Source organism: Gossypium raimondii, chromosome 3, assembly GCF_025698545.1.
Source record: "Gossypium raimondii isolate GPD5lz chromosome 3, ASM2569854v1, whole genome shotgun sequence".
Classification (NCBI taxonomy): domain Eukaryota; kingdom Viridiplantae; phylum Streptophyta; class Magnoliopsida; order Malvales; family Malvaceae; genus Gossypium; species Gossypium raimondii.
Genome location: NC_068567.1, coordinates 58,781,300 through 58,804,556, shown reverse-complemented (window position 1 = coordinate 58,804,556; position 23,257 = coordinate 58,781,300). Strand labels below are relative to the sequence as shown.

Below are 23,257 nucleotides of genomic sequence, written 5' to 3'. Positions count from 1 at the left end.
GTTTTCGACAGGGTAATAGAGTTGCTCACCATCTTGCTGCCATGGGTGTTGGCCAAAGTCTTGATCAGTTTTGGGTGGAGGAGGTGCCGCTATCGGTGTAGCCTACTGTCGCTGCTGATCGTTGGTGGGTAGACCTGCCGGATTAATTTATTGAAAATTTCGTTTCAGATAAGTAGGTTGACCGAATTTTATTCTGCTTCTGGGATGCTTCTCCTCTGGCTCTCGCTCACTAGAAGACTTTTCCAGTTCATGAGAGTTTGGCTGATTTTTCTCTGATTTCAGTTTCATGTTCGGGAGGGTCTTTTGTTTTCGTTGCGTTCTTGATGTTGTCTTTCGATTTGGTTTTGTTTGCTCTGTCATTTGGTGCGCTGTTGGTTAGCTTTTAATTTTGCTTTAAATTATGTTTTGTTGCTCTTGTTCACATAAATGAAAGCCAACTTTTAGTCAAAAAAAAGAAAAAGAAATATACCATTTTTTTAATTTTTTAAAAAGTTAATTAAAGTTAATAATCTTTTTGATAGAAACATTTAGTAATTTTATATAGACATAAATGAAAAAATATATATAAACTTAAAAAACAAATTAGATCAAAAGACTGAGCTTTGAATATTGAAATTCGAAACGCACCTCTTCAAGCTGTGAGATGTCTTTCTATGAACAAAAACTGTGTCCCCCAACGGGTGAATGCAGACAAGACTTTGTAAGTTTCTGTAGACTGTGACACTAATCATAAGAATCATCAAAATAAGAAATGTAAAAGAAGATGGCAACCTTGTTTTTTCTTTTTTTCTTTCTTTTTTTGCCTTTCTTCATTGAAATGGAATCATATACTGGATACTGTCAATAGGATGTGTGTCTGGAAGCAAACCTACAAGTATACTTATCAATGCATATAGAATGAATAGATTCTAAAAAAAAATAAAGCAAACTTGCTGCAGCAAATCTAGGAAAAGACATCAAAGCTTCTTCATCTTCTTTATTTCTTTGCCTTTGCGAACCTCAGGCATCTGTATTTTTCGCCACTTACAGTGATTTCGAGAGCCCCGTCTTGGTTATCTTGATTCGATGCTGTTCCCATCAGGACGCTTTTCTCTTTTTCGAGGTTTTCTTTTTCCATCTTTAGTCTAGCCTCTTGTCGGGCAATCTCTGCCTGGAAGATAAAAAATTATGTTCCGAAGAACTAAGAATCGTCAAGCAACTACAGCAGGACAGAAGCATACACTTATGCAACTATGTACTTTTTATACTGCAATTAGGCTCAACTCAATCAGAATAGTTTAAAATCATTCATGTGCATGCTAAATATATTGGAAATTCCCTTACACGAGAGACTATACATCTACAGATAATTGAACCCCGACAAGTTCGGATTTGAATTCTCTGTAACTCAATCAGCATACTGAACACATCAGAAACAACCTTATAGTAGTGACTGTAGGTCTACAGATAACTGAACCAACAAGGGTTTCGATTTGGAATTCTCTTTACTATGCCAAGGATATGAACTAATCAAAGTCAATTCATACACAAGCTCCCACTTTGATTCAAGTATTAACAAAGATAAAAGCATGTCAAACCCTATGAAGAGACTACTAAACTCAAAAAGACTAAACATAGAAGAAACAACACCAACATCAATAATTTCATGAGCAATTTAGCTAATCAGCAACCTGTCTTGATAAACAAACTATGACACTTATTATGAATGAGTATCATCTACGAATGTGTCTTATATTCGAAATTTTGAAGCTTTTCAATGTATTGGGAAGGTTTTTAATGGGTCATATCTCATATCATTCTCCAAATATGCGCTGGCCAGGGGTGCTGGACATGGAAACTTCAAGACAAATAAAGAGTTGAAGCAAAATAGTAAAAACATAGCAAAGGAGGAAATGGTTCATGGCAGTCTAACAGCATCACCCTAATCAAGGACATTAAGGGTGTGCTTGGTTGGTTGGAAAAGTGGAGGGAATGGGAGGAAGGAAAGGAAAAGTGGAAAGAAAATGAATTTTGAGTGTGTAAGGTAAGGAAGAAAAGTGAGGGGGAAGAAAATAGGAGAGGAAATCATTTTACAACCTAACGCATAAAAATCAATCCTTCCAAATTGGAATAGTGAGGAGAGAAAATGAGAGAGATGTGCATGTGAGCTCAAAATTATGCATTTTTCAAATGTTTTATTTTCTTTCCTTCCATTTTTGCACCCCTACCGAGCAATGCATGAAAAGAAGAAGGTAATTTTCTTTCCATTTTTCCATCTCTCCTACCAAGCATTGGAAAGAAAAATTATGTCCTAAGTGCTCATATGTAGTTCTCATCATCACTGCGACAATTTAAGAGCAAGTGCATTCTCAACAGAAATTGAAGAACCTATTTCTACAAACCATGAAAACTAAATGTTCATCATTATCAAAAGATACCAGAAATTTACTAACATAAAGGCAAGAATTTAAGCAAATTAGCCACTCATTAAGAATTAACAAATAAAAACAACAAACACCCATTTTTAAGAACCCCCAATTCAAGATAAATAGAACATAGTCTTCAATCTCTATGCTTATCAACCTCACTTTCCATTAACTTGGAAAAAAAGAGAGTTTAAAAACAGTTGTAACGCAGGTAATCAAGAAACTATTTTTATACCAATTAACGACAAACAATCAACTAAAAATTTCCCATTTTTCTTTAATTGGGAAAGAGAAGGGAAAAAGCAGACCTCACGGCGAGAGAGCTCGGCCTTCCAGGCCGCTTCACGCTCGGCGACTTCGCGCTCACGTTCCTCGATGTAACTTTGCATCTCTCTTTCCTTCATTTCTCTGTCATGCATGTCGGCTTCCAAGGCCTCTTTCAGCTCCTCCACGAACTTATCGACCACCGCTTTTATTCTCAGCGACATCTTTGTCTTCTCTATTAAGCTACCGCTCGACCCTTTTTTCCTTTTCGTAGTGAACCAGAGAACTGTTAGCCACTGCCAATCTCTTTCAGTAGAGTGGATCGAACATCGAATGAGGGGCCTTTGAACTCATTATTTTCAAACGGATGCTTTCCGTTTTTTTTTTTTTGTAAATAATAATGAAATCGAAAGAAGAAACCCAATAAGAACAACCCAGAGAAAGCAAGGTATTTCACCGTATCAAGGCAAAGTAATGATGATAATCGGCTAATCGCCGAAAAAGAAAATTTCTTTTTGGAGAATAAAAATGGAAATAAAATGCGTGAACAAGGAAGCAACCAACTCATAACCTTTTGTTTTGTTTGTGGACTAGAAGGCCCACGTTGGGGTCTCATTTCATCCCAGCCCACCATTGATTCCTTCGAAAACGCTGCTTTCGTCCTTGTCGCTTCTCGTCGTGCTGCCAGAGAATATGGAAATTTGGGTTAATTTATGGTTTTGGTCCGTTTATTATTCTCAAATTTGAGATTTAGTTTTTATTTTATTTTGTATAATTTTATTTTTTATTTTTATAATTTTATTAGTCAGTCTGATTAAATATTTATATGTATGTTTCTTAGAAACACCCTCTCCACTAAAAATAATTATTAATATACCATTTAGTACCTACATTTAACTTCAATATTCAATTTGATACCTGAGTTTTTTTGTCACAATTTGGCACCTAAGTTTGATTTCAATGTTCAATTTGGTAAAAACTAAACAACATCATGCAGTCCAATAAATATTTGACATTGTGCTCTAGTAAAAAAATATAGGTACTTAATTGGAACAAAAAAAACTCAAGTACCAAATTAAGCATTAAAGTCAAACTTAGGAGGTATTTGTATGGAACAAAGAAAAACTCAAATACCAAACTGTATTGAAACCAAAATTAGGTACCAAATTGGGAAAAAAAAAACTCAAGTACCAAACTGAACATTCTAGGCAAATATAGGTACTAAATAGTATATTAACCCTAAAAAATAATTGATATTAGCTTGATGAGTTGGATTCAACATTTTAACCGGAATAGCTAACTGTATTAATTATTTGGATTAAATATTGAGGTAATAAAAATAAAGAGATTAAATTATGTCAAATTAAAATATAAAGAATAAGATTGTTGATCTTGAATATAGTCATTAAAGCTTCAAACATGTAAGCATTCTTAAGAACATGATGGTTATCAAAACATCAGACGCTATTGTTCAACCACAAAGTAAACTGGGAAAATGAAATGCCATGACAAGAAGAAGACATGACGCATCAGGCATGTTCAAATACCACATTATCCAAGAAGTTGCATGACGAACCATGTTCTCTTTAGCATAGGTAAGTGGTAAAACTGTTTCCCTCATCATCGATACAGCATTGAGGATATACCTTTAAGTATGAAGATGTACATTGCTGGTACCTTACAACTCGTCTCGTGAATCTCCATGTCCTCCAGGCGGGATGTATGATGTGTAAGCTTTGATTATAGACTCGTATACCTCAATTCCTCTCAAGTATTCAGCTTGGTTTAGGAACTGCAATAATAAGGTAGAAAAGAAAACAGTCAAATCACATGCCAGATAGTTGCTAGCAGCCTAATTTGCTATTGACATATGAGGGTAATCATACAAGATATACCTCATTATGGTCATGAAGCAAAATAGGAGTGTTAGCCATAGGTGAGAAACCGATAGCCGGCAGGCTTAGTTTCCGAAAATTTTGAGCATCTGTCGAGGCTGGAAATATCTCAGGCTTTCCTATTTTTCCATTCGCTTTCTTGATAGCTTCTTCCAACAGAGTCCACCATGGATTAGAACTGTCGGTTGCAGTCACAAGCGGCCTTCCCAGGTCATCATGCAGTATACCCTTTGCCTTAAACTGCCAAAACAGATAACCGGTTCAAAAAGCAACAAAAGACCACTTAGGTTTATGAGATAGAATTTGTGGCATGCAAATGACAAACAACTATGCGAAACTCCTAGAAATGGATAGGTTTCCAACCCCTTTATTTTCTTCATTTAATTACCTTTGTGATTCATGAGATCTCAAGCTGATATATATGGAAGTTTGCCATTGTAAGATTCTATGAAATGTGACAGTAATAGTTCACTGAAAATATTAACCATTCTTTTATAGTATTACCAAATATCCAATTTGCTTTCAAAGTGAGAAATGTTTCAATGTCCCTACCTCAAATGTCATGTTCCGCGAAGCAGGTGCCCATTCCTCAGCTATCTGTTTCTCCAGCGACTCTACATTACCAATCGGTGGTATTCGAATATCAAAACCAGCCTCTGCTTCTGAGGGCTGCAAATTCATGACAAAACCCTGGCAGGCAAACAAGAAGAAGATCTGCAACTTAGAGGCTGAAATCAAGATATCACTAATTGTTTATATTAATGAAAAGAATACGTGTGTGGATTCCGACATAGCAACAAAGCTATCAAAAGCAGACAATACTCATCATTATTTGCCATATGAAACAATGCAATTATGCTACAGGCCTACAGCTTTGCAAACTGACAGATAACACATCTAATTTCTAAAAAGCAAATTAATTTTCCAATTGTTAGAAGTTACTTATGCTCCAATAAAACTCATGAAAACAGCCTCAATATTCCATCTAAGCCTAGTAGGATGCCTCGTCTTTAGGATTTGCAGAGTCTGCATAACTTGCCTTGTCTTACGACTCAGCTGTAATCCGGGTATGTTTAATTTTTTTTCCTAATGTCCAAATATGCATTGACATGAGTGTTTCAATAAAAATGAAAGCTCATTACTAATCTTGGCAATTGATGAAAGGTATCAATGCACCAATCCAGCTCGAAAAAGCCAGTGAAGCCAGCTTCTACATAAGACAATTAAACAATCCTTTGAGAGATGCAATACAGGTAAATTCTTCAGTGATTTTTATGATTAAAATCAGGAACTAAACTAGAACCAGAAAACAACTTTAGCTAGGGAACCGTACAGCAAATATCAGATTGAAAGACATAATCTAAGCAGTAATACCAGTACATGTAAAATACAAACTACAGTGAGTTAAACCAAGAGAGTTACTGTTGGGGAAGGCGTGCCAGCCTTCAGAAAGGCCATATTAACCGAGATGACTTCCCCTTCAGCCTTCAAACCTGCCTTCACCAAATCAAACTGAGAAGCCCTGAACCTCCAAATACTCTCAATGCTCTTGAAAAGGTTCTCCATGGCACTATTCTCATAAAGCTTCGCCCCATGTCCAGGAGCTCCATTTGACTTTATAACCAACCACCATGGAGCCCTCTCCCCATAGAATACCCTATAGTTCTCATTGGGAGAAGCCAACCCTGTTCCTCAAAACACAAAATTATCCAACAATTATAAACAAATTTAAATGACTTAAAATCTTGTTACCTTCATCAAGCACTATATCGACATTCATATTCTTGAAGACATCAGAGGAAGCAAGCATCTCAGCACCATCACGGCCATCAATCTCCTCATCAGGAACAAACGACAGGTAAAGAGATCGTTTCGGGCAGAACCCAGAAGACCTCAACCTACGAATAGCTTCCAGGTACTGCATGCCAACGCACTTCATATCCTGAGAGCCTCTAGCAAAGATATTTCCTTGTTCGTCGATGTGAGCTCCAAAAGGAGGATAAACCCATTTCGAATACTCAGAAGGGACGACGTCAGTGTGAGAGTTAAGGAGGATGGAAGGCAAGGAAGGGTCGGAGCCTGGCCATTGAAGGAGCACAATTGGCTTACCTTGAACGAATTCGATGACTTGGGATTGCAAAGAGAGGGAATCGGCTTGGGATAGGATGAAGTGGGTAGATTTTTGGTAGTCTGGGGATGGTTGGGAAGTGTTGATTTGGAGGTATTGTTGGAACCTTGATATGATTTCGGAGTGGTCGGTTTGGGCTGGTGGTGGTATCGAATTTGAGAGGAATGGAAGCAGTAAATAGAGGAAGAGTAGCTGAAGAAGATTGAAAGTGTAAGGTTTTTCCATTGATTGAGTTCCCGGTCGGCTTTGACTTGGAGTAGCGGGCCTGAGTTTAACGTTAACGCTGAAATGACTGGAAAGTGGAAACATAACATTATTGTTACGTTATGTTTTTTACTGTTGAGCTCGTTTACATTAAAAAATTAGACCGGTGGAACAACAACAAAATGAAAATAAAACAACGGGTTTTAGTGTAAAAATAAACTCATCACCATGCACAGCACAGCACCCCACCGTCCATCCAAACTCAATTTAAATTAGAATTTAAAAATATATCTCTAAAATGGATAAAAATATTTATGATTATACTATGTATCGATTATAAAACTCATTAAATCATCATTTTTCAATTTAATTGATTTAATCATGAATCTTATGATAATGAAATATAATGGCCTAAATTTAAGGTAATCAGAACAGTGGTTTCGTAATCACAAATCCGATTTAAAGATAAATTTATTTTAATATTTTTGCATGAATATTGATATGATAGGAAAATAGTATGAAAATATCGATAGAAAAATTTTACCGATTTAGTGGTTAGTTAGAAAAAGAAATTATTGAAGAAATTTGGTAAAAACAAGGTATCGAGACCTCGATCTCGTAAAACCGAGTCGAAAATATTTTTATAAATATTTATGAAATGTTAGTAATGTGGTATTAAAATTTTGTTAGAAAATTTTAATGTTTGAGTAGTCAATTAAATGAAAAGGACTAAATTGGAAAAGGTGTAAAAGTGGCTGGGATGATTAAATAGCTTAAGTGTCTAATGAGGAAGTATTTAAAAGGTAATTAGACCCAATATTTATTTGAGTTGGACGGTAAGGGCATGAAATCAGCAAGAAAATGGATGGTTTAAAGGTAAAATTGGAATATTGCATAATTAACTAAATAAAATTAGGACTAATGTAGAAATATCTAGATTTTTTGTGATTTCTCTTCATTCTCATCATCCAACACGCTATAGGAGGGGTTCTTTAAGCTAGTATTTCATAAAATAGATTTAGCCCGAACGAGTGATCCTATCCTGATCTAGCCCTCTCGAAGAATATGTGTAAAATGGTAAAAAAAAATCTAGTCCAGGCTAAATCCATTTTACACATATTCTTCGGAAGGGCTATATCAGGATAGGATCACTCGTCCGAGCTAGATCTTTTTTACCGCCAATTCCTTTTTAAAGATCCATCGAATTTTCCTTTCAATTAACCGGGATTTCTTCCCTTTTTTATCAAATATATCAATGTTTCATCAATTTTCATATAATGAACATTTAAATCATATTCACATCAATAACATACATTTCAAGTATTTAAGAATACAATTCAGGTTACACGAACTTACCTCGATACTTGTTCGTATTAAAAAATCTACTAATCCCGAACTTTTTCCTTTTCTCGATCTACCTTCGTATTTGAATTTTCTGGATCTAAATAAATAAATTTAATCATCAATTTAATACATTTCATGTTCATATGTAACATTCTCTATAATTCCACTATTATTTATAGTTCATTCAAAGTTGTCTACTTGAGTCGTAGTTACTAAATTATTTATATCTCAAGCTAAAAAATTCCAAATTAAAAATTGCTTGGTGTTTCTGAAACTAGACTCAAATACATTTCTACCATAAAATTTTCAGAATTTTTGGTTCAGCCAATAAGTACAGTAAAATATTCAAACTTACCCCTATTGTGTTGTCCGACAGATTCGACCTTTCTTTGCTAAAAATTAATTATCTCTTAGTACAAAATTTGGATGATGTTTTCGTTTGTTTCTATTGAAAATAGACTCATTAAAAATTTAAACATGTAAATTTTAACCCCTAATCATTTTTTTCTCCAATTTTTGATGATTTTCCAAAGTTAGAACAGGGGAACCCGAATTTATTCTGACCTTATCTCAAAAATTTATTATATCTCATGATTTACAATTCCATTACTTACACCGTTTCTTCTATGAGAAACTAGACTCAATAATCTTTAATTCCGTATTTTGTTCATCCTCTAATTCAATTTCCACAATTTTTGGTGATTTTTCAAAGTTAGTCTACTGCTGCTGTCCAAAACTGTTTTAGTGCAAGATGTTTATTACCATTCCCCCCCTAAGCTTTTAATAAATGATAATTTCGTCCCTGCTCAATTAACCTCTAAATTGGGATGATTTTTCTCAATTAACACTTTATTCTATCACCTCAAACTACTTTGTAACATTTGGGAATCAAAATTTCGGCACTAGACTTTAATTCCAACTTTTTCACAATTAGGTTCTAAAAATAAATTTCTATTGAATTACCTAATAAAATCATCTCATAAACAAATTAAAGCTTCAATTTCATGCTATTTCATCATAAACTTACAGCACTCAACCATGGTGACTTTCAATTTCATCCATGAAATCAAAAACTAATGAAATTAATAGTAGAACCTAGTTGTAAAAGTCTTAAAAACACAAAAATTACAATAAAAATGCAATGATTAACTCACTTGGTGCAAAATTTATGAAATACCAGCTTAAAGAACCCCCTCCTATGGCGTTTTGGCTGATGAGAATGAAGAGAAATCACAAGAAATCTAGATATTTCTACATTAGTCCTAATTTTATTTAGTTAATTATGCAATATTCCAATTTTGCCCTTAAATCATCCATTTTCTTGCTGATTTCATGCACTTGCCGTCGAGCCCAAATAAATTTTGGGTCTAATTTCCTTTTAAATCCTTCCTCATTAGACACTTAAGCTATTTAATCATCCTAGCCACTTTTACACCTTTTCCAATTTAGTCCTTTTCATTTAATTGACCACCCAAACATTAAAATTTTCTAACGAAATTTTAATACCACATTACTAACATTTCATAAATACTTATAAAAATATTTTTGACTCGGTTTTATGAGATCAAGATATCGATACCTTATTTTTACCTAATTTCTTCAATAATTTTTTTCTAACTAACCACTAAATCGGTAAAATTTTTCTATCGATATTTTCATACGATTTTCCTATCATATCAATAGTCATGAAAAAATATTAAAATAAACTTGCCTTTAAATCAGATTTGTAGTTATGAAACCACTGTTCCGATTACCTTAAATTTAGGTCATTACATAAGCGACATCATAATATGTTTCAATAAAAAATAGAATTTAACTCGTAATAACGGAAAAATTAATTCAGAAAACTCCGGTAATGCCTCATACCCTATTCTGGCGAGGAATATAGGTAAGGGTGTTACATGAAAAGATTCACCAAAATGAATAAGAAATTATAAATCAGCTAAGTTGTTGATTTTCTCCCAATTTGTAGTTTTTTTTTATTTTGTTCTCAATCTAACTTGTTTGAAATTATTAAAATAATAATAATAAATCAATTTAATTGTTGATTTTTTTTTATTTTTAAATTTTTACTTGTTCCAAATACTTTACTTAGAGGTCGGAGTTCAATACTTGTTGATTCTTAATTTAATTATTTTGAGTGACTAGTCCGATTTGATTCAAACTACACTACTTTTTATCAAAAGGTGTAATTATGCTAGCATCTAAGCAAACAATCCTTTAAACTCGAACCCATAACATGGGTTGTAAGGTGAATACTATAGTTGTTTGAATTAGACTTAACTAGTTAGATAGGAAATCAGGTGGAGTGTCGATCCAAAGAGAGTCATGAGAATTAGTACGAATTTATTGAACAAGGTAAACAACTAATTAAATTAGACTTTTTATGATTAAATAAATTAATTGGATCAATGAATCAATAATTTAACTGATTTGATCACCACGTATACCATGGGTATTGCGAGGTAAGGTATCATTCATACTAAGAATCTTATACTTTCATGTACAACATTTTATTTTCTTATTAACTTTTTACATAACATTAGTCAAGTGAATAGTTTCTATTTTATTTTAAATTTTTATATAATTTAATTGGGACAAATTTAAAATTATACATGAACTTTGATTTAATGTGTAATTGTATACATGAACTTTAATTTGGTGCAATTATACACGTGAAACTCTAATTATGGTTCAAATGTATACTTGAAACTTAATTTTGATTTAATCATACATATTTAAAGAAATAAATACATCAACTTATTTTTATATTGGATAAATATAATTATTTATGCATGCAATATATAAACATAAAATGATGTTATATCAATAATTTTGTTAATAATTTACAATAATTGGATTAAATCAAAATTTTATGTATTAAATTGCACAAAATCAAAATTTATATATGCGATTGCACATTAAACAATAGTTCATGTATAGTTTTGGGATTTATCTCAATTTAATTTAATGTAAGTCCTTGAACCGTATTATTAATCAAACTTTAATTATTAAGCAAAAAAATAAAAGGATTAAAATTTGAAATTAAAATAAAAGAATTAATTTATAAATGTAAACCTTTACAAAAAGTAGGGGTGAACATTCGATCGAGCTGAGTCAAAAAATTTTAACTTAGTCGAGTTGATGAATCCTATTTTAGCAACCAAACTTAATTTAATTTTTTTTTGAATCGAGTCGATTCGAATAAAAAAATTTCGAGTCGAGTTAACGAACCCAATTGTTTATACTCAATGTTACGTTTACATGGACGGATTATTTAACTATATAAGTAAGGTTAATGAGTAAACATTTATCAAAATGACATAATTTTACCTTTTAACTTAACGGTTTTGACTTTTAATTTTAAGAAAGGTAAACATTTATCAAAACGGCGTAGTTTTGTCTTTTCTTATTTGGATTTTTAGATAACTCGAATTGTGTAATTCATATTTGAGTTAAACCGAAAAATTCAATTAACTCGAACTATTTAATTTAAAATTTAGATTTTTTTATCAAAAATTTTAAATTGAATCAGATTTTGCTAAAATTTTGATGTAATAATACTTTATTTACTTTCTTTTCTTGGATCAATCTTAAATATATAAGTGTTGTGATGAGAGAAAGTCCCAGAAATGATGACAGAAAGTCAGGTGTAAAATAAAAGAAACCCCTTTCCTTTCAACCCTTCCGCCTCCTAATTTCCCCCACCCCTCCTTTATAAAATCGAAATCTTTCCCACCATTCACACACAAATTAAAACCCTGGTTTTTTCAAAGCTCAATGGAAGATTGCATGAGACTCAGCATGAGAAAGCTAGCCCTTTGGTACACCAAAACCTTCAAACCTCTCATGACCCACGATGAGCTCGACCATATCATGGCTACCATGGGCTTCGTCGCCCTCCCTCCTGTCCAACCAACTTGTTCTACCCTCGCCTGGAAAGAATACGTTTACATGGCCTCACCTGGACGCTCCAAGTCCTCCTCCTCTTGTTTGAGTGGTAGTTGTGAACCGTCTACGGTGGAGCCGCCTAGACCAAAGTTACCGTACCCAAGGATCGATGGGCTCCACATTTACACCTACCGCGCCTTCCTCGACGCCGTTAACTTTTATCTCGAGATGTGCGACATTTCTGAACTCTTCCACATTCGGTACTCATTATTTTTCCCTTCCTTTTTTCTGTTCAACCAAACAAGCAATTCCTTTTACTGTAAAATGAGATTACTTGGGTACTTTTATTGATGTAAAATTGACAATTATATGCAAGATTAGAATTCTATTGTAGCAGGAATGTAAAGTTGGTCCCTTTGTAGTAATGGAATAAAAGAAGAAAGAAACTGAGATTTGATATCTTTTGGAATTAATCTTAGATTACCATATATGACATCTCCTAACTTGCATTTTAAGAATATTTCACCTTTTTTCCTTTTTGATCAAAATTTTAATAATATTCAACTTAGATATTAAAATCTGGGTTTCTTCGTGAGAAAGTATCTTGTTCAATAAAAATAAAAAATGCAAGGTTCATCTTTATCTTAATGTTTAATTTATTCATATAGAGGTAGGCAGTGAGTGCATGTGTGACCCTTGCAAAATATAAAATAAACAAGTTTAACAGGCTTTTATTTATTTATTTATTGAAGCATCTTAACAGACAAATTCATACTGAATCCTGGATATTTAAATTAAATACGGTTTCTCGAGCTCCATGACTATCTGTGAAACTAATAGTTTAATATTTGGTTCCCCTGTTTGTTTGTTTTTTAAATTCAGGGGTATGCCGCTTCACCGGAGCAATGACCGGAGCCGGAAATGGCGATGCATGGAGGAAGATGATGGTGTGTTTGTATACAGGGAAGGAACATTGGAACAAACAACGTACAACATGTACCATTTCAACAAGCTAAACTCCAACAGCTGCAATGGGTATAACGGTGCCATTGTCATTCGTGGCAAAGGGAACAATAACAAGAACAATACCCCTGTTAGCTGTTTTGTTCCATTGAAGGATATTATAGTATGAGGGCTAGAAAACATGGAATAATATGTCCGTAAGGATCAAATTTTTGTTATATATTTGATGTAATCCCAAGCTTGGGTTTTTTTTCTTCTTTCGAGATCTTGTTTTTTGAAACAGTGATATAAAGATTAAGAAATACGAAAAAGAAAAGAATAAGGGATAGATTGTGAGGGAGTGGAAAGAAGGCTTTAATTTCGGTGCAGCCGAGATAATTTGACTCCATGATGCTACATTGAACCGACAAGGTGAACTTCTAAAGAAAAAAACAGACTAGGTGGGTTCTCGGCTGCTCACACTTGGCATTGTCTTCGACGATGACGGTGATTGTGCCTGGATGGCTACTGCTGGGCCCTCGTTTGTAAATTTCTTGGTTGTTGAAGTATGCATAAAACATACAAATTGCGAAGTTTTAAAAGTAGCTTTTAAAAAATAATATTTAAAATTTAAGTATTTCTTATACAAATAGAGTTAATTGCATGAAAGATCCTTAAACTATGATTCTCATTTTAAATTAGTTTATAAACTTCAGATCATTCTAATTACATCCTTACACGATGAGATTATATTAATCGAGTCTTTTCATTACTAAAATCATGAATTTAATGATACATAAGATCTTATGTGACATGATTTAAAATGAACATTTTAAGAAAATGAATATAGTACAAATGGATGTTTCAAAAATCTTAATTTTAAAATTTTCAAGCTTTTCATTCACTTATAATTTATTTTTAATTTTTACTTTTAAAATTTATGCTACAACATCCTATATATTTAAAATTTTCATTTTCATTTTACCTATATTAGAATTGACATGTCATTTAACAATTAAATTAACAATTTTAATTAAAAAAGACTTGATTAATATAACATCGATATTTAAGGATATAATTAGAACATTTTAAAATTTGACTAATTTAAAATGAAAGTCATAGTTTGGAGATGTTTAGTGCAATTAACTCTTATTTTAATTCATAATCTCTTTTCAACTCTTAAATCAGAAGAAAAAAAAACAATAGAACCCAAATTATGTCATTCTTATAATGATAATGATGTCAACTGAACCTCAATTAAATAATTTAAATATTTGTTAAATAAATGCTAATTTCACATATTGAGAGTCTTACTTAATACCCTTTAGCGAAATACTCTATAGAATTATGTTTTAAATAGAAAAGCATCAACAATAAAAGCAAAGCAAGCTTTCACACTCTCTTCAAAAACGATTTATTTTTCTAAATAAAATTAAAACGGCCTAAAATCCTAATAATAATAAAAAGGCATATAAGCCTTGTTTAGCCCTTTTTTCCCCTCATTAATTTTTAGGGTTTAGATTTAGATTTGATGTTAGTCTTTTATAAATTTTGGTATCACCAAATCTTGACACTGATCTTCATCCAAATATGAGAAATTTATATGGCATGGGACTTGAGTCACAAAGCACCAAACATTGAATGTATACTGTATCATGATAAGAATGCTACCATAACCTTAAAATAATCAGACTGCAACCTCGAGACAGAGTAGCTATTTTGAATACTCGGCAACAAATATTTTGCTCCACATTAGAAGTAAAAGCTATTTAGCTGCAAAAATATGGAATTAAGCAAGGAAAGAATTGCCACCCAAAGGCACAAATTCCCTCTACGCTCTAATGGCACAAAGCAAAAAAAAAAGAAAAAAAAAAAAAGAAAGATTCTATTATAGTCTACCAAAATCCTGCCTGTGTTACAATCTAAAACAACCCAAAATGAATGCTATTATAGTCTAATAATGCAGTGAATATGAACTATGGCGAAAATAATGACCGAACTATCACCTTGCAAACACGTAATCAATCAATTATCCGACCAAATCGACTAGTTACAATAGCTGAGACCTCTTCTTCCTCCTCCAAGAACTCCAAAGATTCACCATAGATTTTCTGAGCATCTTGCCTTAAAAGCCCAGATAACCCAGTTTCCCCTATTGATTCCAAACCATTTATGAGGATTCTAAAGGATGATCTATCGGGTTCACAATCCACAGCTTTCATCAAGCCATAGCAATCCATCACAAGGTGAGTGAGCTTAAAACTAATCAAAGCATTCAATAGAGCATTGAAACCCACGATATCAGGATCTAAAGAGTTTTCTGTTTTTAGATACGAGTAAATAAGCTCAACCTCTTTAAACAATCCATTGCTGGCAAGCACGGAAATCATATCAGTGTATAATAACAACCGAGGCTTGTACCATACCTCCTTTCGAATATCGTCGAACACCTAGCTTACAATCAAATATTGAACCAAGTATCAATTTCATATGAACACAAACGCGAACCCTAATTAAGTTAATGATTGATTTTTGCTCTTTCATGTTCAATTAAAATCAAAATTGGTACTTCAAACATGAATTTCAGAAATTAAAATGAATTAATGCAAAAATTTCGCTTCAATTTTCATATCTCTCGAGGAATTAAGAAAGAGGAGGAAAGAGAGGGGAAACCTTGAGAGCCAAAAGGCATTCGTTTTGACGGAGGAGTTCCCGGAGAACGGCCACCATATCGAACTTCAATAATCGCCGGAACTTGGAGTCGAAGACGCGCTCCAATTCCGAGAGCGAAGTGTTGGAAACGTTGCGGTTGGCTCGCTTCAACGACTGCACCGCTTGAATCGCTTCGATGCTAAGGTTCCTGCCTTTCTGCAGCGGCTTCCGGTTCTTGCTTCGGTCTTTCATGGTAATAACCATGGCTTTAGGGTTCAATTTGAGTCGCAACGAGGAGCCATTGATAACAGTAGAGAAGCAAGCTGAAGGAGTTGACGTTGCAATCGTTCGATTCATTCCTTCAGCGATACATTCTACGGATACTTTCAACCGTTGGCCAAGAACATTGGATATCAAGGAAGCATTTGGAAGGAGATTAAAAACGAAAAACAAGCGGTAAGATTAATGGGCAAAATATGCTTCAAGTCCCTTTACTTTTCGTTTATTTAGAATTTTGTCTCTTACTATTTTTTAGATTTTAAAATTTAGAATCAGTTGTTAACTTTGTTAAAAGTTGACATTTTAAAATAAAAAAAATACCACCTTTCTAGTGATGTGATAAAAAATGACTTTTTTTAATTGAAGGAGGATGATACGATCATGGATATTCAATTTAAAAAAACACACGAAAGGGGTGACTTTAATGATTCATGCTAACTATAGAGTCTCATGCATCTCAGGTTAACGATAAAGGTGGGGGTTGGATCACCAGAAAGGTTCGTCGGCGTGAAGAGGAATCATCAAATGAAGGAGGGTTGGAGGAAATGGTGAGGCTATTGCTTTGAAAGGGTTTAATGGTAAGAGAGTCTTATTTAATGGTTCCCTTTAAGGTGCTTCAATGAAAGGTTTTGGTAGTGGTGTGAATGATGATTTTGAAATGAAGGAGGGTGATACGATCACAGAGGTTGTTGGTGGCGTTCCTTCGGTTTATTTCTATGATAAGGCCCATGGTTTGATTGAGAAAAGTATGGCTCGATCAATGATCATTAAGTTACTAGGCAGAGAATGAGTTTCAATGCTTTATTCAATAAAATCCATTCATTGTGGAAGCTAGAGATGACAATCCAATTAATGGATTTAGAGAATGAGTTCTACTTAGTTAAGTTTCAAGGTGAGAGAGATTACACGAAAGCGTTGATCATAGGACCGTGGTTGGTTTTTGGTCAGTATTTGATAGTACAACCTATAACACTCCACACTCGACCCAATCGCTAGATCTGAGATGTGAGATGCCACATCCATTGCCAAAGCAACTATGATTTTATTTTAATACCTAATAGATAAGTCATATAAGAAATTAAGTATTAAAACATAATTAAAACACATTATTTAATCAAATCTGAGTTATAAACGAGCTTACGAAAGCTCTTATGAAACACCAAAAATAAACGAGGGACTAAAATGTAAGAACAGTTAAAATCAAAGTTTTGTTGTGACATCAAATGATGGATGTCACTACATTGAGGGCAACAACATAGTGTCGTGACATCAAACCAGAGTGAGTCCCAACTATGAAAACAATAGCTTGGTGTCACAACTTCATTAGGGGAATGTCGTGACTTGGAAGACAGGGGTGTCGTGACACCAATAGGAGAATGTCGCGACTATGAAGACAATTTCCTCCAAATTTGCATCTTTCTTTACAAACCTGCCAAACATCAATACCAAATGGTCAAAGTGACCTAAAAACTCAACACATCTCATTTTAGGCATTAATTCAAATGCCAAACTACATCATTGACACATTTAAACATCTTAAAACATATGATCATATACATATTCGCATTCATTCTAGTCTCATACATCATTGTAACCTCCCCAACCCGGCCTAGACCTTAGATCCAAATTTGGGAGATTACATCGGCCACCGAAATGACCTAGTAAACTATCAGAGTCTATAAATAGTCATTTTAAAACTATTGTTTATTTTAGAAGAAAACTTAGTTTATTTTTAGAAAAACTCATGAGTTAACAAAAACCGATTAAGTAAAACTTTTTCCTTGTAACAGTGACTACTTTTAAAAACTTAGTTGTTCAATTTATTTATTCTTCCAAAATTTATTTTTAATTTAGCAGCGGAAAAGTGATATTCTGTAACACCCCTAACTCGTATCTGTCGCCAGAACAGGGTTACAGAGCATTACTGGACAAATAGAATAATAAACCATTCAAATCATACATTAATACAACATAATCAAATTTTATTCAAATACATTTACAATGTCCCTTAATCAAGCCCTCAAGGCCCTAAAAATACTATAGAAATAATCCGGGACTAAATCGGAAACATTTGGAAACTTTTAGGAAAAAATTAAAAAAATTGGATTGCAGGGGTCATACAGCCATGTGGTCAGACCGTGTGACTCGCACGGCTGAGACACACGCCCATGTCTCAGGCCGTGTGGACATTTGAAATAGGGACAGACAGCCGTGTCCTAGCCTGTGTCCAAGCCCGTGTAACTCACCGACTTGGGTCACATGACCAAGCCACATGCCCGTGTGCCAGGCGGTGTGCTAGGTCGTGTAGCAGCTTAACTTGCATGCCTTGAACCTACAGGAGACACACGTTCGTGTCGCATGGCCATGTGTCACACACGACTGAGACACACGCCTGTGTCTCAGGCCGTGTGGACCTAAAATGTTCCTTAATCAACAAGTTTACCATTTCAAACTTACTTGGAACTTAAGCAAACCATTTACCAATCAAAATACCTATCCAAATTGACTTAAATCAAGCAAAAAACATATCAAAATCAATCTAATTCAGTGCCTAACCAATGTACCCTCATTGGTACCACAAGTATATATATAGTTATAACAAAACATAACATCAATTCAACCTATTAATTCATTCAAGATTTCATCTATAATCACCAATTCAAACATATCATATCTTAGCTACTTAACAACCAATTCATCACATACAATTTTATCCATTCCAACAAGTATCAAATGGACATACTAACACATATTGATAAAATACCAAAAGTATCAAAAGAAAATCAACCAAAGCAATTTGTGCAACCAAATTCATATTTAACTATTTACATAACCAAAACATTATTATCATCATTCAACCTATTACATGCCATATAATCTGAAATAAAGGTTTCAAAAGCTATCGAATTAAGCTGGATAGTGTGACTTGAGTGCTGATCCGATTGTTCAACCTTCCGAGTAACTACAAGAACAAAGTTTAACATAAATAAGCTCAATGAAGCTTAGTAAGTTCGACGTATTAAATCGATAAATCTTACTTAAATGAATATAACAAATCAAAAAGTAATACAACAACCATGAAAGTTTCCTGTCATCCACAATCTCAAATGGTAATTCATAACTTATCAATTCAAATTTCAAGTATATATGAAAAATTCATCAGAATTATTCAACAATTTAACTTACCGAGATTTTCAACTCAAAGATTGACTTACGGATAGAAGTACATCATCAGTCCAACCCAACACACCAGATGCTTACTCGAGCCAATCCATCCATCACATCAATGCTTATAAGAGCTAATCCAACCATCATACCAATGCTCATAAGAGCTAAATCGACCATCACACCAATGCTTATAAGAGCAAAACCAACCATCACACCAAAAAGAAAGTATAACATGAGAGTTCACAACAAATGCTGAACCTCAGTTTGCTTGGGTAATATATAAATATATCCCTCCAATACCGTCTCCACTCCAAACCACCTTATCACACCAAATCCCAACTGTACTCTATCCCGCGTTCAAATCAAGCCGAAGATCAAGTTCGATATTAAACCTCAATTTACCATTCATCATAAACAATTAAGACTGATTATATAAAGTGTAACATGTTAGACTACTTATTAAATTATTTTTATATTAAATTCTAAACCGTACGAACTTACCTAGACCAAGTTGTAGGAGTTACAGAAGTTCAGAGGCTATTCCGCAATTTTCCTTTTCTATGAGTATCTACGGGATCTTGATCTAAAATGCAAAATTCTTTATTTATCAACATATATTTCATTCCCAAACCATTTTATAATTAATACCCTTTTATTTTTCAAAATTACACATTTACCCCAAACTTTTACAATTTTTACAATTTAATCCCTTAACCTTAAATTCATCAAATTAACCATTTTCTCAAATCAATATTTTATTCAAATTTACTAGGTCCTCAATCAGCCCTTAAAAACATATAATTCACTATTAAACCCTAATATTTTGATATTTTCACAATTTAATCCTAAAATCAAAATCTAATAAAAATCACTTTACAAACATATCAAACAACATAATCAAAGCTCCAAATACATGGTATGCATAAAAAACATTCAATATTCATCAATGGAAGCTTCCAAAATTTTTAACAGAATTAAAAACGAAGGTACGGGCTAGCTGGACCTAGTTACAACGATCTCAAAAACATAAAAATTACAAGAAATGGCTAAGAGAATCACTCACATGCAAGGAGATTAGATTGGGTGATCTTCCTAGCTTAGAAAACCATGGAAATTCGTTTAACAAGAAGAAAAAAAATGAAGAAGAACACAAATTAATTCTATTTGTTTTATTTTAATTTTAACTTAATTACAATTTTACCATTAAAATCATATTAATTTATCATTTTCCATTATTTTTCCGTCCCACTATACTTATTAAGGCATAATTGTTACTTGATTCCTCCCTTATTTATTATTTAAACCATTTGATCACTTAATTACTATAATTACTATATTTTGCACCTTCTACAATTTAGTCCTTTTCTTTAATTAACTATCTAAATGTTAATATTTTCAAACCGAATTTTAATACGACTTTAATAACTCTATAAATATTCTAAAAATAATAATTACGATCGACACAATAAAAATATATGGTCCCAAAACTACTGTTCCTTCACCACTGAAAATCGGGCTGTTACATTTTCAACTTAATATTAATTAAGAAAAATCAGAATTATTTTATGCATATTTAATTCTATGTCTATGTTTTATTATCCTAAATTCTAATTAAATAACATGCATGCTAAATAAACCCAAAATATAAGTTTCATGCCACAATTCAAATTAAGTGATATAGTTCCCAAATTAACAGAAAATTCAAATAGTAAATCTAAACTACTTTTGTAGTAAAAAGGTCAATCCAAGTCGAGCCCTCCGTATGCCAAGTCTGCATCTTAACCTAATGGGTTATCTGTAAGAATGGAAATAAGAAGGGAAGTGAGCTTAAGAAACTCAATGTGAGTTCAATCACAAGGAAACCAACACAAACAATAGACAAATCATATAAAATATCAACTCATAGAATGATCACTGTCGAAACCTTTTTTTGAAATCGACTTTTTATTTAAAAACGAAAATGGGAGTCGCCACCAACCCTTTTTTACTTAGGTGTAATTGGATCACCTCAAAACTCTGCTATTTTAATAAAACGTTAGATTTGTTAAAATGATAATATTCAATCTTACAAATCTGAAAAATAGGTTCTGGAGTCAGTTACGTATGAGGAAGGATTAGCACTCTTATAACTCCCAAAATTGGTACCTAGTTGATTACTTGATGTTTTAATGTCAGTAGTTGAAAATAGAAATTAAACTACAATATCTGTTTGCACACTTTTTTTAGTTAAAATTATTTAGTTAAATCAAAACGATATAAGAAGCCTTCTTATTTTGAGATAACCAAAACGAAAAGGTCATGTCCCGTAAGTTAGGACACGACATCTCGAATTCTCAAAAATAAAATTGCTCATTATGTGTTTTTTTTAGTTCTAAAAGGATGTTCGGTTATTTAGGTTCAAAGAGAAAATCAAATCCCGTAAGTTAATGCATCTCGAATCTCTAAATAAGAACGTTCCCTTGGTTTTGAAATTCTCCTTTTTATGCATCGAATAAAAATTAATGTGACACTTAAAGTGATGTACACTTAGTTTATTAGGGCATAGTATGAAACTGAAAAATATGTTTAAACATAATGTATGATATAGTGACAATGAAATAATATAAAATGGCTTTGCGGGTAAAATATTGGAATGATAAATGATGAATAAATAAAGGAATACTATAATAATAATGTAATAATAATATTAATAATCATATCGAATGATAATAAGTAGATAAAATAATGATATTAATAAAGAGGTAAAATAAAAATAAAACGTATAGATAAAAAGAAACGTAAATGACATAAATTTTAAGTGTTAATATAAATGAAAGAGGCAAAATTAATCAAGTGAGGGATTAAATTGAAATTTAAACTAAAATTAAGCCATAAATCGTAAAATAATTAAAGAAATAGGGAATAAAGGACTAAATTGAAGGTCTAATAAAATCTAATGTCTAAATTAAAAATAAGATTAAAAAGGCTAAATTAAAATACAGAGTAAAAGTTCAGGGACCTTGAGGACAATTAATCCAAAACAGTACACGTGTCATTCCCCAATGGGTCAACGGTATAAGGACTAAATTAAAAATGAATTAAAATCAAAAGGTATAATCTAAAAAGGAAAAAAGTGAAGTTAGGGCCGAATTAAAAAAGGGTCCAAAAGCGGAAGGACCAGGAATGCAAATAGACCATTTCACAAAAACGTGCTGATCTTGCTGAATAAATGGGTTGGATATTCGAGTTGCGTCAAAACGACGCCGTTTTGGCGTCTGAAAATTAAGCCCAAAACAACGTCGTATAGGACCCTATTTAAAAATAAAAAATCAGACCAAAAAAGCATTTTAAACCTTGTTTTTTTTAAAAAAAAATCTCTTCCCTTTTTTCTCTAAAAACTCTCCGTCCTTCCGGCCTTTAGGTCATTGTTTGTGTCGTACATCGGTCATCATGACGGCGACCGCCGCTTTGGTGGGTAAAAAACCAAAATGCCCCATTTTGCTCGTTTCTTTGCGTAGAACTCCAATTTAGAGTCAAAACCGTCAAAACTAAAGCCAAATTTTCAAAAAGAAAGGGAAAACCTTTCAGTTTCCTTCTCTCCAGTAAAGCCTCAAACGAATCTCTAGGGATTCGGAGGTCCTTCGCATCGGAGAGGACTGTCCCTCCTCGAAGAAGGAGTCCTCGCCCACCCACGAAGGCCGAAGACGAAGCATTAGGTGAGCTTTCTTATTTTTTATTTTATGTTTTTTTAAGAAAAAAGAAAAAGAAAAAAACAGATTTAAAAAAAAAAATAACCTGAAAATTTCTTTGTATCTCTTTTTTGATTGCTTTCTTTCTCTCCTAAAATACATTTTGAATCCGACTTTTATAGCCGATTATGCATATTTTCTTTTATTGTATCTACTATTTTTGCTACTGTTTTTTTGCTATTTCTACGTTTTTTGTCATTTTGTTCTTTTTCTTTGCAGGTAACGGTGCACAGTCAATGGTGGGATGGAGGCCCTTGCCTTTGTCGTTTTGGTGCAAGGGTGGCAGAGGTGCATCAATCCTTGAGACGAGGAGCCTCAGGTGGCATGCCTACGAATGGGGGTGCGATGCCAGGAACC

The 23,257-nt window shown here is 33.2% G+C and overlaps 4 protein-coding genes across 5 annotated transcripts; 1 reads left to right on the top strand and 3 right to left on the bottom strand.

Moving 5' to 3' along the window:
- Window positions 1–754: 754 nt before the first annotated feature.
- Window positions 755–3,156, bottom strand: LOC105795028 (uncharacterized). Its single transcript, XM_012624459.2, has 2 exons — window positions 2,714–3,156; window positions 755–1,150 (listed from the first exon to the last, which is right to left on the bottom strand). Exons 1-2 carry the CDS (start codon window positions 2,891–2,893, stop codon window positions 977–979), a joined length of 354 nt encoding a protein of 117 aa, XP_012479913.1. The 5' UTR covers window positions 2,894–3,156; the 3' UTR covers window positions 755–976.
- An 83-nt stretch (window positions 3,157–3,239) lies between these two features.
- Window positions 3,240–6,992, bottom strand: LOC105795027 (uncharacterized). 2 transcript variants are annotated; one of them, XM_012624458.2, is made up of 6 exons: window positions 6,317–6,992; window positions 5,987–6,249; window positions 5,117–5,254; window positions 4,565–4,804; window positions 4,316–4,461; window positions 3,240–3,350 (listed from the first exon to the last, which is right to left on the bottom strand). In XM_012624458.2, the coding sequence occupies exons 1-5, from the start codon at window positions 6,915–6,917 to the stop codon at window positions 4,348–4,350; spliced, it is 1,356 nt and encodes a 451-aa protein (XP_012479912.1). In that variant the 5' UTR covers window positions 6,918–6,992; the 3' UTR covers window positions 3,240–3,350; window positions 4,316–4,347. The 2 variants fall into 2 exon arrangements, with proteins under 2 accessions (XP_012479912.1, XP_012479911.1); XM_012624457.2 differs by lacking the exon at window positions 3,240–3,350 and having other exon boundaries at window positions 3,995–4,461.
- A 4,882-nt stretch (window positions 6,993–11,874) lies between these two features.
- Window positions 11,875–13,472, top strand: LOC105795026 (uncharacterized). The gene is made up of 2 exons (XM_012624456.2): window positions 11,875–12,391; window positions 13,014–13,472. Exons 1-2 carry the CDS (start codon window positions 12,021–12,023, stop codon window positions 13,261–13,263), a joined length of 621 nt encoding a protein of 206 aa, XP_012479910.1. The 5' UTR covers window positions 11,875–12,020; the 3' UTR covers window positions 13,264–13,472.
- A 1,471-nt stretch (window positions 13,473–14,943) lies between these two features.
- Window positions 14,944–16,152, bottom strand: LOC105795025 (pentatricopeptide repeat-containing protein At1g62350). The gene is made up of 2 exons (XM_012624455.2): window positions 15,747–16,152; window positions 14,944–15,523 (listed from the first exon to the last, which is right to left on the bottom strand). Exons 1-2 carry the CDS (start codon window positions 16,080–16,082, stop codon window positions 15,095–15,097), a joined length of 765 nt encoding a protein of 254 aa, XP_012479909.1. The 5' UTR covers window positions 16,083–16,152; the 3' UTR covers window positions 14,944–15,094.
- Between the last annotated feature and the right edge of the window lie 7,105 nt (window positions 16,153–23,257).

Excerpts from the sequence above, each read along its gene's own strand:
- LOC105795026 (XM_012624456.2), top strand. The coding sequence starts at position 12,021 with ATGGAAGATTGCATGAGACTCAGCATGAGAAAGCTAGCCCTTTGGTAC. Across the intron at positions 12,392-13,013 it reads TCTGAACTCTTCCACATTCG|GGGTATGCCGCTTCACCGGA; the intron begins GTACTCATTATT and ends TTTTAAATTCAG.
- LOC105795027 (XM_012624458.2), bottom strand. The coding sequence starts at position 6,917 with ATGGAAAAACCTTACACTTTCAATCTTCTTCAGCTACTCTTCCTCTAT. Across the intron at positions 5,255-5,986 it reads CTGGCACGCCTTCCCCAACA|GGTTTTGTCATGAATTTGCA; the intron begins GTAACTCTCTTG and ends TTTGCCTGCCAG. Across the intron at positions 4,805-5,116 it reads CGCGGAACATGACATTTGAG|TTTAAGGCAAAGGGTATACT; the intron begins GTAGGGACATTG and ends CTGTTTTGGCAG.
- LOC105795028 (XM_012624459.2), bottom strand. The coding sequence starts at position 2,893 with ATGTCGCTGAGAATAAAAGCGGTGGTCGATAAGTTCGTGGAGGAGCTG. Across the intron at positions 1,151-2,713 it reads CCGAGCTCTCTCGCCGTGAG|GCAGAGATTGCCCGACAAGA; the intron begins GTCTGCTTTTTC and ends TTTATCTTCCAG.
- LOC105795025 (XM_012624455.2), bottom strand. The coding sequence starts at position 16,082 with ATGAATCGAACGATTGCAACGTCAACTCCTTCAGCTTGCTTCTCTACT. Across the intron at positions 15,524-15,746 it reads AATGCCTTTTGGCTCTCAAG|GTGTTCGACGATATTCGAAA; the intron begins GTTTCCCCTCTC and ends ATTGTAAGCTAG.